The sequence below is a fragment of the Labeo rohita genome, chromosome 14 (assembly GCF_022985175.1).
Source record: "Labeo rohita strain BAU-BD-2019 chromosome 14, IGBB_LRoh.1.0, whole genome shotgun sequence".
Taxonomy (NCBI): domain Eukaryota; kingdom Metazoa; phylum Chordata; class Actinopteri; order Cypriniformes; family Cyprinidae; genus Labeo; species Labeo rohita.
In genome coordinates this window covers 10,164,257-10,182,348 of record NC_066882.1, presented here as the reverse complement: position 1 = coordinate 10,182,348, position 18,092 = coordinate 10,164,257, and the positions used below count along the sequence as shown (strand labels likewise).

Below are 18,092 nucleotides of genomic sequence, written 5' to 3'. Positions count from 1 at the left end.
CGTATTGATTAGTTTTACTTAAATCTAGATGTTCCATCTTGAATTAAGCATAATAAATGAAATAGTTTTTGTAGCTGTATTTAGAGTTTGTGTGTTGCTTTATGAGTAAATCTCTATAGTAGCATCACACTAATAACTTTCAAACTGTACAAGTTTAAACAGGTGTTGTTTTGTTGTCTAAGCAAAATATGCTTGTAAAATAAGAAGTGCTGTGGTTTTCACAATAGAGTATACATTACTATCTCTGGTAGGCATCTTAAAGCTCTTTGGCTGCACTTTTAATGAGATGAGGAATGTTTCCTTGCTTTGCAGCAATGTGTGAGGTGCTGAGTGCTAAAGCACTGGTGCAGTTCTGGGAAAACACCCCATTGTCCTCTAAAAACACAGCTTTCAACACCAACTTTACATTCCTCAACATGGCTTTTAGCATATGTTGAAACAATACGGTTGTCAGTAAAGTGAGCGAGAAAGAAAAATAGATTATCAACCCTGATTTGCCAGCGAGATCTCGCAAAGATAAAAAAACATCTCGCAGGGGTCGATCCAAAAGAAAGCAACAAACACCCCTGCCATCAGGAGAACCTGCAGGTTAACTGGATCCGGCTTTGAGTGCTGGTGTGGATTTCTGTTTTCCCACTATGCTGTTTTGATGTGGTATTATCAGAGAGGGCCACATGTGCGGCTCTCTGGAGGGGAGTGGGCATGTAGCCCCGTGTTGTGCTTGGCTTTGGAAATGACCCTCCACAGGTGCAGCTCAAGATAAAGAGAAGCGCAAATGTGTTTGATCTCATGTAAGAGTGTATCTCTGTAGGAATCATATATGCTTCGCTGCGCTCATGTTGGTTTAAGCTGGTCCTAACGGCCCTCAGAAGACTTTTGGTTCATTATTATTTCCAAATCTTATTTGGAACCTCACCTGACCCTTGTGATATTTATGGGAAATACACCAAAACAAAGTAAATGCTGCACATATCTTTCAGTTACAGCATCATTTTGCAGTTTTTGCGTATCTATGTGATCCCTGATAGCACACATACATCACAGAGACGTCTATTTGACGTCTGCATTTACATCTGCAAGACGTATTTTTAAGAGTGTTTGCTCATCTGCAATACATCTATAGGACGTTTCCTATCAGACGTCAAATAGGTATTTATTAGATGTCTTTAAGATGTTTATGAATTAGAAAGTATGTAAAACTTACATCTTACAGACGTCTGTCAGATTTTTGTACACAGCAGATGCTTTCCAGACCAAGCAATCTTTAACAGACATCTTGCAGATGTACATGTGCTATCTGGGATTGTAGAACAACTGATGACATCTTAGTTGATTAAAACTAAACTTGATTTTTAGCTAATTTTACCACGTTTCCCAGCTTGAATAGCTGCGTATGTTATGTTTTGGAAGTTGGTGTCTATACTTGGCTTAACTAGCAAGACTGCATTGCTTAAAGGGATAGTTCACCCAAAAATGAAAATTCTATCATTAATTACTCACCGTCATTTCATTCCAAATCCGACTTTCGTTCATCTTTGGAATATCTTTGGATGAAATCCAAGAGCTTTCTGACCCTGCGTAGACAGCAACAAAACAACCACGTTCAAAGCCCAGAAAGGTAGTTCATCATCTGTATGTTCTGGTTCAAATAAGTAAGGCTGTCCCTGTCGAAATCGAAGATTGATATGGATGAGAAAAAATTGTTGAATAAAATCATTATTTTTGTTTTTTTTTGCACACAAAAAGTATTCTCGTAGCTTCATATTATTACAGTTGAACCACTGAGGTCACATGGACTATTTTAGTGATGTCCTTACTACCTTTCTGGGCTTTGAACACGGTAGTTGTGTTGCTGTCTGTGGAGGGTCAGAAAGCTCTTGGACTTCATCAAAAATGTCTTATAGGTTTGGAACGACATAAGGGTAAGTAATTAATGACAGAATTTTCGTTTTTTGGGTGAACTGTCCCTTTAACTTGCTTCACTGGAAATTTCAGAAAACCAAAGTCAAATCGTGTTTCAAAAATATTGTTTATTGTTAGTTCAAAGCCGTTGTATTAATATTAACAAATTGAATCTTATCGTAAAATACTATCACTGTCAGGAAAAAAAAGGTACAAAAGCTGTCATTGGGGCAGTTCCTTTTCCAAAGGTACAACTATGTGCCATTAAGGTACTAATATGTACACTTTAGGTACTAATATTGACCTTTAAGGTACTCATTTGCAGCCTTTAGGGGTAAATAAGGTGCAAAGGTGTACTTTTTGAAAGTGTATCACCCTAGTGACAACTTTTGTATCTTTTTTCTGAGAGTGATACCAAAAAAATTCGGGCTAGTAAGTCTTCACTGGCTGATGAAAATAAGTAAACCAGCATCAAGCTAGTGGTAACTAGCATAAACAATACAATTCTACCCATAAGTAAGTGCTTTTTTGCTTTAATAAAGCCTATTTTGTGTCATTTTGGTTACTACTAGATTATCAGCTTGCCTTACACAAGAGTTTATATGAACAGCTAACACATTTACTATGCTGACACTTCACACTGCCTCGAATGGCTGGATTTACCACTAAATTCTTCAAATGATTTGGCAAGTGGGCACATGTAGCACTTGCAAACATTGTGCCACTTTAGTTGCTACCCAGCCGACTTTCCTGGAGAAGGTCATGTTAAGGGCAACGCGCAAAGCTAAACTCAGCCTTTTTGTGATCACAGGGGCCTTGTGTCAACAAGTCTGAATAGAGAAACACTCAGACTTACACACCAGTGGGAGTGCCTGTAAGGCAGCTGGGGACATGATGAAAGGAAGTGAGATGTTTTGCAGTACATTAGTCAATAACAAAGGTTCTGCAACTGTAGTGAATCAATGAAGAAAGAAAAAACACTCTTGTCAAAGCAGTGGTATGCTGACCCAAATTTCAGATGAGTAATTTCTGTACATGTGGGTGTAAGAATGTGTTTGTGGGAATTAGAGTATTTGTATTTCTTTGTGGCTTTTAAACTCCTCACCTTCCCCATGGAGAGATGTGATGCTGAAGCGTTTTGACATTTTCTGGACCACAGCACAATCTGACTAGAAGCACATCACTCATTAAGGTTTCTCATGGGGATGTGGAATAGGGTGGTGGCCGTTTATGTACAACTGAGTGAAGCACGGAAAATACAGAGAGCCGAGAGGCTGAAATTCTCTTCTCAAACCATACCATCACACATTTTTGTAATACTTGAAAAATCCTGAACATGTTTATGTCACGGTATCCTACACAGCTTCCAAGATGGTCATTGTGGGAACATGCTGGTTAAGCTGGTTATTGTTGAACTTGGAGTGTAGCCATGGTAAACCAGCATGAATGTGCAGAAAACAGATCTATCTTTTACTGGAAAACAGATGATTTGAACAGGGGTGAGAATCAGGGCATATAATATAATATCTATTTTATAGCTCACAATAATGTAGTCTTGTAATATAGTGTATAATTATTCAAAACTTAAAAATATCTGTGTGAAATGTTACTTGAGCACTGATTCATCGTATTCTGAAGGATCTTGTGACGCTGAAGACTAAAGTAATGGCTGCTGAAAATTCAGCTTTGCATCACAGGAATAAATTACATTTTAAAATATATTCAAATAAAAAATGGTATTTTAAATTGTACTAATATTTCACAGTATTACTGTTTTTCTGTATTTCTGATCAAATAAATGCAGACCCCAGACCTTTGAACGAGAGTGTATATAATATCATTAGCTCATTCTAAGATTGCATTTAAATGAATTTCCATCCATCTCTGTTATTTTGTCACTTCAGCATTTTCTCTCTCTGCTTTTGAAGGAATGCCATATTTTAATACATTACTCGTGGAGTATCTGACAGCTGAAGTTGATCTGAATCTTGACCCACCACACCTGTTAATATCAGTATTGAATCCAGAGGCCCTGAGGTGGATACTTTGGCTCAGCTGACCCTCTATCCAAGCCAGATTGTCCAGCTGTGTGATGGACATGGATGATCAGCCCTGTTCACACTCCCTCTCTCTATAGCCTTCTGCTCATGATCAGTGTGGTCGCACTGTTGACCATGAGCTCATATCCACTGGGACAGGAGGTGTTCACATGGCTTGATTACTTTCCTTGAACAAAACAGATTCCTTCCAAATCAGCAAACCTCCTGCTCGGGCACACACTGCCTAGGGTCGCTGACAAATCTGCTTTTTATTGTTTCCTGCTGTTTTTTTCATCCTTCAAAACATACTTGCAGTCCAGGTTTTTGGTTACATGTTTTTACTCATTTGCTGACACTGCATTTGCTTAAACTCAAACACTCAGCATTAGTAGTAGCGGGTCATTAGTAATGGGTTTGGAAGAGAAAATGTGGTGTGTAACACTGTGATCTTCTATGGTCGTCAGCCCGCCTCCTTCAGCTTAAAGCTCTACACGCAGGCTCACAGTAATGTCATTGAGTCCTTTTCTCTACATAATCTAGACGTAAGAGACCAGAGGTTAACCCACTGTCTTAACTTGTCTTGAGGGAGTTTAGATGTCAGACTTTGAATGTATTTATTGGGCTTGGCCCCTCCTATGATGCTCTCTGTGAGCTTGCTAGGTGGGATGGGAAACTCGCCATAGATCAGGGGGTACGTCTTTGACTCTACACAGGGGTTTTTGGTTTCTCCAGCAGGGCGGTTTTCATCCCACAGAGACCTGGAAGAGAGCTTGAGAGTCCCAGCGTGATGTTTTGAGCTCCAAACCTGTTCCAATTTATAATTCTGCTGACCCGTCATCGTCCCCCCTGCCCATAACTCATATTGTCCGCTGACATGTATGTCCATACTGAAGACACTCCGTGGAATATAATGTTACAAAGAACCATGCATCTAAATCCTTTCTGATTCAGTCATCTTAGCTTTACAAGCTTTTGAAAGTCCGAGACAGATGATTAATGATGAAGACCCGAGTTGATCTCAAGCCCACTATCCCCTCTCCTCAAAAAGTGTCAGTGAGTGCAAGGAAACAGGAACATCTTTTGAAAATCTAGGGTTAGGGTCACAAAGTTCTTAGTTCTTGGGGTTGCATGTGGTTATTAAAAAATGCAATTTTTAATACAAATGTAATAGATTTGCGCTCAATTACTTTTTACAAAAAATATTACAAATATAAGGGCCAAGCAAAGAAGGCAAGATAAGTCATGCCAGCATGGATGGCAGCATTAGACCAACTGCTTCAGTGAGCAATTAAAGATATAATTATGATTTAAATCAAAATGGCTGAAAAATCAAATACAGTCACTAGTAATATGTTTGAAAGATTTATCACTGTTGACCAGTAGGTGTTGCTGTTACGAAATTGATGTGGTGTGATCAGTGTGAGGTGACAATGGCACAAACAAAGTTTGGTGTCACGAAATCCGTAAATTTTTGTCAGCACAGTCTGAAGAAGATCGACTTGATTTTGATGAAAGTGAGACAAACGTTCTAGGATGAGTTCGAAAAAGTTGTTAAACCAACTATGGCAAAATTTGTATCTATGTTCTCAGCATGACCCAAGGAATATTTTGATTACAATAGGCTAATGCAATCAAAAGTTATTGGCATTTTTGGAAATTGTAAAATTGTTTATTACTTTTGGCCAATAGGTGGCGCTGTTACCAAATTTATGTGGCGTGGTCAGTGTGGGGTGTCAATGGCAGATGCAAAGTTTGATGTAAATATGTCAAAGCATTGCAGAGATGCAGCCTCAGATGCAGTTTGGCATCTTTCCACCAAATTCATTGATGCGTTAATTGAAAATGTTTTGTATATTGACATGAAATCCATAACTTTATGCCAGCATTGTCTGAAGATGATCTGAGTAAAATCTGGTGAAAATTGGACCAACGGTCTAGGAGGAGTTCGGCAGGTAGCCTCAGGTCATGGTTGTTATAACACACACCAATTTTGGTTTCAGTACACCAAACCGTTACGGAGACATAGCCTCACATCCATTTTTTGGATGCTTTTCGTCAAATTCGTTCACATGTTATTAGAGAATGGTTTGACTAATCTACTTAAATTCCATAACTTTTTACCAGAATGGTCTGAAGATGATCTGAGCCAATTTTGGTGAAAATCTGAACAAACAGTTTGAAAAAGTAGGTTTTACGAACTATTAAAAATAGCGAAGAAACTAAACCTTGTATCCTAACGGATACAATAGCTGCCTTCACACATTTGGTGCTTGGCCCCTAATTAATTTTAATTAAAAAAAAAAAAAATGTGTAGTTTATGTATTTCTGAAAACATAAGACAATGAGGGGAAAAAAAGAATCATTGACCAAAAACCTCTGAAACTGACACTTGTTTTCATTTGCTTGTTCATGCTGACAGGTTGATGGTTGGTCTAATTAATCTGTTGTTTTGACAAACACTGACAGTTGTATAGTCTGGTTTCTATCGACCTCTAACCCTGAGTTTTGACCTTCAGCGATGGAGCTCTTGGTGACAGAGTTGAATGTGCTGTTGAAGCTGTTGGACCATGAGACCCTGAGTTGTGCTACAGAAGAGAAGAAAACAGCCGTGAAGAACCTTCTCAGGCAGCTTCAGCCCTCAGGTAAATACCTAATATCAGTATTATCTTGTTTAAGCTGGGTTTAGTGGTCTACCAGAAAGCCACCTTCTTGCAGAACTTAACTCTAACCCTAATTAAACACGCAATCCTCCCTCCAAAAAGCTTGGTCAGCTTAGTTAGATCTGGTAGACCACCTTGGATAAGCCTATTAGGCCCTTGTCTCATCTGATTCACCACACTGAGCTATAAACTGTTTTGTTCAGCAAAACTGCATTGCAAATTAAACATCAGTCTGACAAAGAACTAATGGAAAAATATGCTTGAGACAATTTAGACAAAGAAAACAACGCTTGGAACAGAAAGCGACAAGTCCAGTGGGATAAACATCAGTTTGATGAGGCCTTGTTTTTCTCCTAAATGAGACTGGAAAAGCTTTTGGCAGTTGTCCTACATACATACGTTCTTTCTTTTCTCATACTCGTTCTTTGCAGTCACTGGAAAAGACTATATGTACATGAACACCTCGGCATACAGAAATGGAACCAGCTTTGTCGAATCTCTTTTTGATACGTTCGGTAAGTGGAGAATATCTACAAGACTTGCATCTTTCAACATCCTCCAGTGTTTTGGAATATTACACTCATAAATGTGTTTTCACATTTTTACAGATTGTGACCTCGGGGAACTGAAAGTTGAAATGGAGGATCAGAAGAAAGAGCCAGAGACAAAACTCACCGACCACACTGTCCCCAAACCAGTAAGAAATCTTCTTTTAGAGACTAATCCATAATGCTCTGATTACACTAATTTATAGTGCATCATTAACCCTGATGTGAGTGTGTAATAAGGGCTGTGCTCTGCAACGGTGAGATACAACAGAAAGATTAATCATGCTGCAGTAAAACCTGCACTTCTCTTTCCAGCTGCATTGCATGCTCAGAGCCAGGTTGTTATCTTAAAGTCACGTCACCTTCACCGAGGTCTCCATAGATCCTATCCGTTATTAAGACAGTGCAGTCTTCCAGCAGTCAGATTTTTCATTGAGTGTGTCAGTGTGTTTGTGTGCCATTATTAGCAGTCGTCCTCGATGGCCAGTATCTGATGTATTTCTCAACCGTCATCCATGTGGCATGTGGGTTTGGCTTTTGATTGGATGCAGCGGTCACATATCATTTGTTATTAGGGTAACTTGCCGAGTGGTGGAAGAGAGCCACATAGCTTTGCGATATTGTGAGGGCTCACTGAAAAGCAGATGTTAAGTGAGAACTAATGTGATGGGGCAGACAGATGGAGTAAGTCATTGTTTGCCACATTTTTTGGACCAGAGCACAGCGGACTCGCCTCCCCCCCTGCCCAACACACCACCTCCAGAGGATTACTATGAAGAGGCCGTGCCACTCAGCCCTGGAAAGATGCCAGAATATATCACCAGCCGCAGTAAGTCGTGTTGCTGTATTTCCGTTGCTTGGAAAACATGGCATGGTCTATACAAATTCCTGTAGATAAAATAACTTGGAGAGTGATGTTACTACTTTGTGCTCTTCCAAGAGTCAGAGCACTGATGACAGATCTACCCATATACGTGAACCACTTGAATTCAAAGTGAATAGCAGTTTTTAACCTATTTGCTTTCATAATGGGACACATCTGCAGATGAAACAGTATATTTAAAAAGGATTTGACTGGATTGTGGAAATGTGAACATTGTGAAGTTACAAAACAGTGGTTAAAAGGGACATCAGATGCAAAATTCACTTTTACATGGTGCATATGAATGTGTCCAAGCGGTGTGTGGACACAACCACCCTACAATGTTAAAAATCTATTCACTTAAAAAAAACTGCTCTGGCCCCGCCCTCGATCTCTGATGGACTGTCCCGTAATTGCATATTTCCACCTCTGCCAGTTGTAAACTGTCTGCCATTTCTCCGTACAGCAGTAGTGACAACAATGTCTCGTAAGTAATGCAGGTGTTTTGTAATAGGGTGTAAAAATAAGCTCATTTTCATTTAAAGAGACATGGACCGAAATGGCTTGCTGTGATCAGAGCTGTTTTTGACAAGGTAAAAACAGTGTTTTTTACATGACCATTGAGGAATTTTAACCAAATAATTTTGCAGACATTCCATGAAGACCCTAAAGAATCCTACCAACTTGTGGAAAATGGGCATCAGATCTTTTTTAAATAGCTATTGATTAAAATCTTACAAAGTGACCTTATTTTTCTGACTGTAATTGTTTAAAAATAATAACTAGAATATGCACTGGGAAGTAAATAAGGTCAAAAATAGGCTTTTTGTTCTATTGACTTCAGTTCAACTGTATGTAGGAGATTGGAAACACACGCTCATGTGAATAAGTTTGGTTAACACTCACCTGCGAATTTTGAATTTTTTGTTGACAGGTGGTAGATATAGATACAGTCAGCAAAGAGAGGGATTTCCCACTTGCATGAAATGTTAATTTTGGTGTCTTTGAAACAGAGTCCATTAAGAGTCAAGTCCATGTCCATGAAATGTTAGTTTTGGTCTCTTTAAAGGATTAGTTCACTTACAGGACATTACAGGAAATTACAGGAAATTTACAGATAATTTACCCCCTTGTCATCCAAGATGTTCATGTCTTTCTTTCTTCAATCGTGAAAAAATAATGTTTTTTGAGGAAAACATTCCAGGATTTTTCTCCACATAGTGGACTTCAATGGTGCCCGCGAGCTTGAACTTCCAAAATGCAGTTTAAATGCAGCTTCAAAGGGCTCTAAGTGATCCCAGCTGAGAAAGAAGGGTCATATCTATCGAAACGATCGGTCATTTTCATAATTTCTTTACGACTGAAGAAAGAAAGACATGAACATCTTGGATGACATGGAAGTGATTAAATTATTTTGTTCTAAAAGTGAACTAATCCTTTAAGACAGGTCAGGTCTCGAGGACTACAACAATGGTAGTTACCACTTTATTTCAATTTAAATTAATAGAAATGTCCAAGTTTTGTCTGTTTATAAAAAGAAAACACCCTCGTTAAAAGTTGAGTGTTTTTATGCTTCAAATAAAGCAATAGCAGTTTAATAATGCTGCTAAAAGAACTGCAGTGCATTCAAGCAATTCAGTGAGAAGATGAAAATCACACATCTAAATTTCACTTCACAGAGCATTGCCAATTAGTTCATGCATGTTGCAATGCAACCTTTTGGCAAAAGCTTTTACTTTATTTTGAAGCCCTTTCACAAAGCCACCTTTTTCTCTTTGCATTGCAGGTCAAAAGAACTCTGGCTAAAAATTGAGGAGAGCATATATTTTTGCCACACAATATGTCATTATGCATCTCTCTTATATCTCCAGGCAGTTCCAGTCCCCCTAATTCCATTGAAGATGGATATTACGAAGACGCTGAGAACAATTACCCAACTACACAAGTGAACGGGCGACGCAAGAACTCATGTAAGCAGGGGAACCCTGATGCTATAAATAGCGATGTCATTTCGTATTAGTAGTATTAGTATGTCTTTACTCTTCCTGCAGATAATGACTCGGATGCCTTAAGCAGTTCTTATGAGTCATACGATGAGGAAGAGGAAGAGAAAGGCCAGCGTTTGACGCACCAATGGCCCTCAGAGGAGAACTCCATGGCCCCTGTAAGAGACTGCCATATCTGTGCCTTCCTGCTGAGGAAGAAACGCTTTGGCCAGTGGGCCAAACAGCTCACTGTCATCCGCGAGAATAGACTCCAGGTGAGCTGGCAACAGCCTTGAGGGATAAAAATGAGTTTTGATATTTCTTAGTGCTATTATGAAATAAAGAAACCTTTAAATCTTGCTTTATAGTGCTATAAAAGCTCTAAAGACCAGTCACCCTACACGGACATACCACTCAGCCTTTGCACCGTCATCTATGTGCCCAAAGACGGCCGGAGGAAGAAGCATGAGCTCCGATTCACTCTTCCCGGCGGAGAAGCCCTTGTGTTAGCTGTGCAGAGCAAGGAGCAGGCTGAGAAATGGCTCCAAGTAAACACAGTCCCTCACTCGCTCGCATGCACACTTAGATAACCATCCATTATACATACACACAATAGAGGTATCCTATTGCCAGAAACAATATTGCACAAGAGGAAAATAGCTTTTGTAAAAGGGACCCCCTGTGTGATGTACCATGTTTACACTTGTAGGAAACCACTGATGTGTGTGTACTGCATCTTTGTGTGATTACAGGTGGTGCGTGATGTTACAGGTCAGGGGAATGGGTTGGACAGCCCATCATCTCCCATGATTCCTAGGAAGATTGAACTGGATAAGGTGGGATTCCAGCACACATTTATCTTATTCATGACTCCTGTGCATCTCATCTTCATTACTGACATATAAAGCGTGCCAGTGATGGATTAGAGGAACTTTTGGGGATTTGTTTCTGTAAAATGTGGTCTCATTGTGAGTAGAGCTGGTTAGGAAAATAACCTTAACCTATAAACCTATAAAGCGTAGGATGAATACTTCATCATGTCCTTTTTCTTACAAAAACACTGTTAAATGCAATAAATGCGACCTTGGTGAGCATAAGAGACTTTGTTTATAAATGTTACATAAACAATTTTACTGACCTCAAACTTTTGAATAGTAGTGCATATAAATTATTGTTTTAAATGGATGCGAGTCTGTCCTCTGTTATTGTGCGTAATTACATCCCCAGTGCTGCTGTGAATGCTGGTCTGTGTGTGTAAACAGACTGACAGCATTTAAATGTTCTGGGCTCACTCTCCATCTGCTTTAATTAAAAGGTGTCAAGCTCAGGGTGGTAAATTCTGTCAGAGCAGCTTTATATAATGTGTTGAGTTTAAGGGACCTGTTTTTAGAGGCAAAATCATGGGGAGTGTTATGATCTGTCTAAGTTTGTATGTCAGGAAACACATTTGATCTGAATTTAGCAGTTGGTTGTGAAAGGTAGAGTGTGCTGGGAGTGTGTTTCCTGTCTGAACATCGACACCCTATTCCTACACCTAGTTTTCAATAATCTGCATATGTTATTGTACAGTATTGGTCGTATAATAGTTAAGGGTGTGTTTTGTTAAAATTTGCCATTTTTATTTTGATCTGACTGTGATGTTTTCCCTGTAGTGCTGTTCTTCAGAGAAGCAAACCTCAGACTCTGACAGTATGCCAAGTGGAGAAAGTGCTCGTGATGGACGGGAAAATGGTGAGATCTTCAGTTTATTCTTCTCTGATTATACCTTTTGGCTTTGATTTATTTTCTTTTTTTAATCTGACTTACAGTTGTTCTGTCTTTCTCTTTATCAGTGGTGTTTGCAAAGGCAAGCATTACTATTACTCATATTCAGCAACTGCATAGTAGCAACATGGGAACCACCTAAAATACCCTAGCATCCACATAGTGATCTATTAAAAACCCCTCAGAACACCTCATCAATAAACACAACAGCTTAGAAAGCTTTAGAAACCACATAGGAACTCCTAAAACAACACAGAAACTGCATAGAAATTCAGAGCACTTTATCAACTACACAACAACTCAGAAAACTCCTTCACTGTGAAAAGAACACAAGTAACACTATAAACTGCATAGCAACACCCTGGAAACCACCCAAAACGCCCTAGAAACCACATAGCAATGTGTGAAAAAACACCCAGTACACTTTATCAACTACACAACAATTCAGAACGCCTTAGAAATTACATAGCAACTCCCTCATTATGAGAAAAACACCAATAACACCTCAGAAACTGCATAGCAACACTCTGGCAACCATCCAAAACAACCTAGAAACCACATATCAACGTGGTAAAAACCACTCAGAACACCTTATCAACAACACAGCAAATCAGAAAGCCTTAGAAACTACATAGCAACTCCCTCATTGTGAGAAAAAAGCATCCATGACACCTTAGAAACTATATTGCAACCCCCTGGCAACCATCCAAAACACCTTGGAAACCACATTGCAATGTGTGAAAAACCACTCAGAACACCTTGTCAACAACACAACAACTCAGAAACTACATAGCAACTCCCTCATTATGAGAAAAACAACAATAACACCTTAGAAATGTCATAGCAACACCCTGGCAACCTTCCAAAACACACTAGAAACCACATAACGTGTTAAAACACAACTCTGAAAGCCTTAGAAACCACATAGCAACTACCTTACTGTGAGTAAGAACACCCATAATACCTTACAAACTGCATAGCAACACCCTGGCAACCATCAAAAACACCCTAGAAACCACATAACAACCTGTTAAAAACCACTCAGAACACCTTATCAACAACATAACACAGAAAGCCTAAGAAACCACGTAGTGACGTCCTCATTGTGAGATAAAAACACCCATAACATCTTAGAAAATGCATAGCAACACCCTGACAACCATCCAAAACACCCTAGAAACCACATAACAACCTGTTAAAAACCACTCAGAACACCTTATCAACAACATAATACAACACAAAAAGCCTTAGAAACCACATAGCAACTACTTCACAGTGAGTAAAAATACCAATAGCACCTTAGAAACTGTATAGCAACACCCTGGAAACCATCCAAAACACCCTAGAAACCACAGAGCAATGTGTAAAAAAAATTCAAAACACCTTATCAGTAATACAACACAGAAAGCCTTGAAAACTACATAGTGGCTCCCTTATTGTTAGAAAAAAAAAAAACCATAACATCTTATAAACTGCATAGCAACAACCTGGCAACCATCAAAAACACCCTAGAAACCACATAGCAACCTGTTAAAAACCACTCAGAACACCTTATCAACAACACATCACAGAAAGCCTTAGAAACCACGTAGTGACCTCCTCATTGTGAGAAAAAAAATGCCCATAACACATTAGAAACTGCATAGCAACACCCAGGCAACCATGCAAGACACAGTAGAAACCACACTGTAATATGTGAAAAAAAACATTCAGAACATCTCATTAATAACACAACTCAGAAAGCCTTAGAAACCACATTGTGACTCCTTCATTGTGAGAAAAAAAAACCCTCACTCTCTCTCAGACACACACTTTATTCAACATTTTTTTTCTTGTGCTTTGTCACAGGTGCTCTGTTAACAAGAACGAAATCTTTATGCAGGATGTGGATTGTTTGGGATTATCATTGTTTGGACGAGTGAAAGTCTTTATTAGCTTTGGCCTAATTTCTGCAGATTGTGTTTCTGCAGACCACACGTATCTTTACATTTATTTCATTGAACCATCAAACGCATGTTTACAGGTAAACCCAAGCGAGGTGCACTGTCAGAGCTAACGGGCACCGTAAGCCGAGCTGCAGGAAGAAAGATCACAAGAATTATCAGTTTCTCCAAAAGAAAGCCTCCACTGCCAGGAGACGCCCGCACGTCACTCGACCAGGATCCTCGGTGTGGTAAAAGACCCATCTTTCTCTTTCTCAGATTACAGTACCCATGACTCTCTCCACCTGTTATTTTCAACTTCTCTTTCCTAGCCTTTGATGTCAGACAGTGAAGCGGAATAAATCTACACCATGAAACAGAGGTGGGCGTACTATAGTAATTGCTGTAATTCTGTGTGTGTCAGGTTATGTAGGAGTGCTGTTGAATCAGTGCTGGAAGGAACACTGGTGTCGTGTGCGGGCCGGATCTCTTTACCTTTACCATGAGAAAGGTGAACAGCGGGTCCCCCACACTACTGTGACTCTGAAGGGATGCGAGGTTGTCCCAGGCCTTGGACCCAAACACCCCTTTGCCCTAAGGATACTGAAAGGAGGTGCAGAGCTGGCAGCTTTAGAGGTACTGAATGTTTACTGAATGTATACTATTCAGTCTTGGTTTTTGTGTGGGTGTAGATCTTTGTTTTGATCTACCTCCCTATTATTTTTTTACATTTTCTGTCCAAATCTTAGTTTATGTCTGTGTGTGATACCGTATATTTTGTCTCCGGCTCTGTTTGTGCATGTAGCTCATATTTGTTCCTGTGTGTGTTTGTTGTGTTAGGCGAGTTGTTCGGAGGACATGGGCCGCTGGCTGGGAGTCCTGTTGGCAGAAACCGGTTCCTCTGCTGACCCAGAGTCCCTACATTACGACTACGTAGATGTGGAAACTATTGCCAACATCCGTACAGCTGCCCGTCACTCTTTCTTGTGAGTTTAGGATGAAGAAGTTTTTAGATTGGGTCATCTTGTTGATTTTGACTAGCTTAACTGTTCTTGTTTCTTTTCCTGTTTATTTAGATGGGCAACCTCCACAGATTCAAGAACGTATGATGAGGTCCCTTTCGAAGCCATAGAGGTTTGTGGTCGCAGATGAACAAACATTTGGTCATGTGCTTACACTGTAATACAGTGGTTTCTCAGAGGACACTTTTTACAAGCCATGTGTTTCACAAACTTTCCTCCAAAAGAAAATTCTTCACAAAAAAGCACTTTTTATGTGCACAGACTTAAATGTGAAGCACATACAGTTGAGGTCAAAAGTTTACATCCCCCTTTCAGAGTCTGCAAAATGTAATTATTTTACCAAAATAAGAGGGATCATACTAAATGCATGTTCTTGTTTATTTAGTACTGACCTGAATAAGATATTTCACATAATAATTTCATAGGATGTTTACATATAGTCCACAAGAGAAAATAATAGATGAGGTTATAAAAATGACCCTGTTCAAAAGTTTACATACGCTTGATTCTTAATATTTAGTTTTTACCTGAATGATCCACAGCTGTTTTTTTTTTTTTTTTTTTTTTTTTTTAGTTAAAGTTGTTCATGATTCCCCTTCAACTGCCTGCTGTTCTTCCAATCCTTCAGGTCCCACAGATTCTTTGGTTTTCCAGCATTTTTTGTGTATTTGAACTCTTTCCAACAATGACTGTATGATTTTGAGATCCATCTTTTTACACTGAGGACAACTCAGTGACTCATATGCAACTATTACAGAAGTTTCAGATGATCACTGATGCTCCAGAAGGAAAAACCATGCATTAAGAGCTAGGGGGTGAAAACTTTTGAACAGAGGCGAGTCAAAATAAATTTACCCTGATCTTCAAGTTCAAAAAGTTTTCACCCCTGGCTTAATGCATCGTGTTTCCTTCTGGAGCATCAGTAAGTGTTTGAACCTTCTTTAATAGTTGCATATGAGTCCTTCAGTTGTCCTCAGTGTAAAAAGATGGATCTCAAAATCATACTGTCATTGTTGGAAAGGGTTCAAATACACAAAACTGCTGGAAAACCAAATAATTTGTGGGACCTAAAGGATTTTTCAGAAAAAAAGCAGGCAGTTTAACTGTTCAGGACAAACAAGGGACTCATGAACAACTGTCACTAAACAAAAACACAGATGTGGATCATTCAGGTAAGAACACAGTATTAAAAATCAAGGGGATGTAAACCTTTTAACGGGGTCATTTTTATAAATTCAACTGTTATTTTCTCTTATATGTAAACATCTTTTATGTGAAATATCTTATTCAGGTCAGTACCGTAGAACTGTAGAAAGAAATACACTACACTCATATATACACTCATATATACAACAATCATTGTCTAATTTATTTGTTTTGTTTTAAGAAGAGTCTTCTCTGTGAGCATGGCAATTTTGTTAACCTCAGATTCAACCATAGCTTGTTTTAGAAGAGGTCAGATGTATCTTTGTGCGTCTGTGTGCCGTGACTGGTCTTTAATGAAAGATGAGAAGTGTGTGATGACTTTGTGTGCAGTAATCAGGGGTTACAGCAGGTTCATTCGTCATGGCCTCTGGCCTCTGAGTGGCTTGTAAAACCCGTGCTGAACCTTTAGAGACCCGCACAGAAGCTTCAGTTCTCCATCTGTGCTTCCCTCAAATCATGTGATCAGGTTACACAATAAAAATGGAAAAAGTTTCTTTTTTCAACTAGTCAAAGTTAATCATTTGTTGTGTAGGGAATATGAGGGACACAAATAGCATTGGAACTGTATGAAGCAGCATACAGTGCAGTAGTTGATATAGACAGTATCTAACCTGATACACCTTTTCTCATCAGCAGGAAAACGAGAGGTTGAGAGGAGGAGCGCAAACGAAACGTCGTTCTTCTTTCTCCAGCAGTGACACAGGAAAGCCCAGTCCACAAATCACTCTAAAGCGCCAGGGCTCCAGTGAGTCCCATCACACTCTGCACTGTGCTGGCTGTGCTTATAACAAACACAGCTGCAGTGTCTTTAACATATAGAGTATGATGGTTTTAAGTTTTTATTAGTAGTCTGCTGACTGCTCAACCTTATTTTGGCCATTTTGAAAATGTCACATCAAAAGCAGTCAGAATGTTGTAACTTGATCTTAACAAGACATTTTGGTTTGATCTACAGCTTTCTGCATTTTCACACTTATTCTCTCACACCAGAGAAGTGCTAAGAGCTTTGCCACCTTCCCACATACTTCTAGGGTCTGATCTTTAACCTTTACTTGACATTTCAGACGCAAATCAATACGGGAGGTATGGGAAAACACGGGCACAGGAGGACGCACGCCGATACTTGAAAGAAAAAGAGGACCTGGAGAAAGAAATAGACGGTATCAGAAGTGCACTAGTCTCATTGCGGAAAAAGAAACGAGAGGCGAAAGAGAAGATGAAAGGTGCAACGGGTGAGAAAACAACCTTTCCTGCCTATTCAGTGTGATACTATTATACTATATGATACTATTTTTACTAGGAAAATGGCTTTTTATGGCTTGTTTAAGTTTACTGCAAATTTTAATCCAGTCACATAAATGCCCTTGTATTTCTATATGTCCATTTGTATTTAAAATATTTATTATTTTAATATTTTAGTAATAATAATAATAATAATAATTGTATATCAGATTTAATGTGAAAAATCACAACCTTTTGTGTGTACCAGGCCTACCTAAAGGTCATTTATTTACCCCTATGTCATCCAAGATGTTCATGTCAGGATGTCTTTCTTTCTTCAGCCGGAAAGAAATTAAGTGTTTTTTTCCAGAATTTTTCTCCACATAGTAGACTTAAACTGTGGCCAACAGGTTGAAGGTCCAAATTGCAGTTTCAATGCAGCTTCAAAGGGCTCTACACGATCTAAGCTAAGAAATACTGGTCTTATCTACCAAAAAGGCCGGTCATTTACAAAAAAAAAAAATTAATAAATAAAAAAAAATGTCTATACTTTTTATTCACAAATGTTTGTCTTGCAATAGCTCTGCAGTGCACATTACGTAATTCGAGATTACGCATGCGTAATGTAGGCAGAAGTATCGACCCAAAGAGAACCATAGAAATGTTATGTTTTTTAACATTTATGACTGTTATAGCACAAGCTGTGGTCCGATCTCCTTAAAACTTTGCGTGTTTAGAATCACCTGTCATATATGCTTAGCAGGATTCTTGAAGTTTTGAGTTTTCCTTTTGGCTTTATAGGATTTCGGGTAAATTTGGACAGGCCTCTTTTCTAAACTACCCCGTTTTCGCTTCCCAAAGGGTAAATTTTAACTTTTTTTTTTTTTTTTTTTTTGATAATTATTGGCCTAGAGAGTCTAGAAAATTGCACTGCAGTGCTTTTTTCTAGACTGAGTGAAAA

General features: G+C 39.0%; 1 protein-coding gene across 6 annotated transcripts in view; it reads left to right on the top strand.

Annotated features, from left to right (window-relative positions):
* Positions 1-18,092, top strand: part of afap1l1a (actin filament associated protein 1-like 1a) — a 42,060-nt gene that overhangs the window by 21,734 nt on the left and 2,234 nt on the right. For 5 of the 6 annotated variants that reach the window (XM_051128195.1, XM_051128196.1, XM_051128197.1 and 2 more), the window contains 15 exons: positions 6,458-6,583; positions 7,033-7,116; positions 7,210-7,298; positions 7,867-7,978; positions 9,883-9,981; positions 10,063-10,271; positions 10,365-10,544; positions 10,749-10,832; positions 11,649-11,727; positions 13,784-13,933; positions 14,107-14,318; positions 14,523-14,668; positions 14,759-14,816; positions 16,544-16,655; positions 16,975-17,142. In XM_051128195.1, the coding sequence (XP_050984152.1) occupies positions 6,458-6,583; positions 7,033-7,116; positions 7,210-7,298; positions 7,867-7,978; positions 9,883-9,981; positions 10,063-10,271; positions 10,365-10,544; positions 10,749-10,832; positions 11,649-11,727; positions 13,784-13,933; positions 14,107-14,318; positions 14,523-14,668; positions 14,759-14,816; positions 16,544-16,655; positions 16,975-17,142 (1,908 nt within the window). The remainder of the gene's footprint in view (positions 1-6,457; positions 6,584-7,032; positions 7,117-7,209; positions 7,299-7,866; positions 7,979-9,882; positions 9,982-10,062; positions 10,272-10,364; positions 10,545-10,748; positions 10,833-11,648; positions 11,728-13,783; positions 13,934-14,106; positions 14,319-14,522; positions 14,669-14,758; positions 14,817-16,543; positions 16,656-16,974; positions 17,143-18,092) is intronic. The other variant, XM_051128199.1, reaches the window with a different exon arrangement.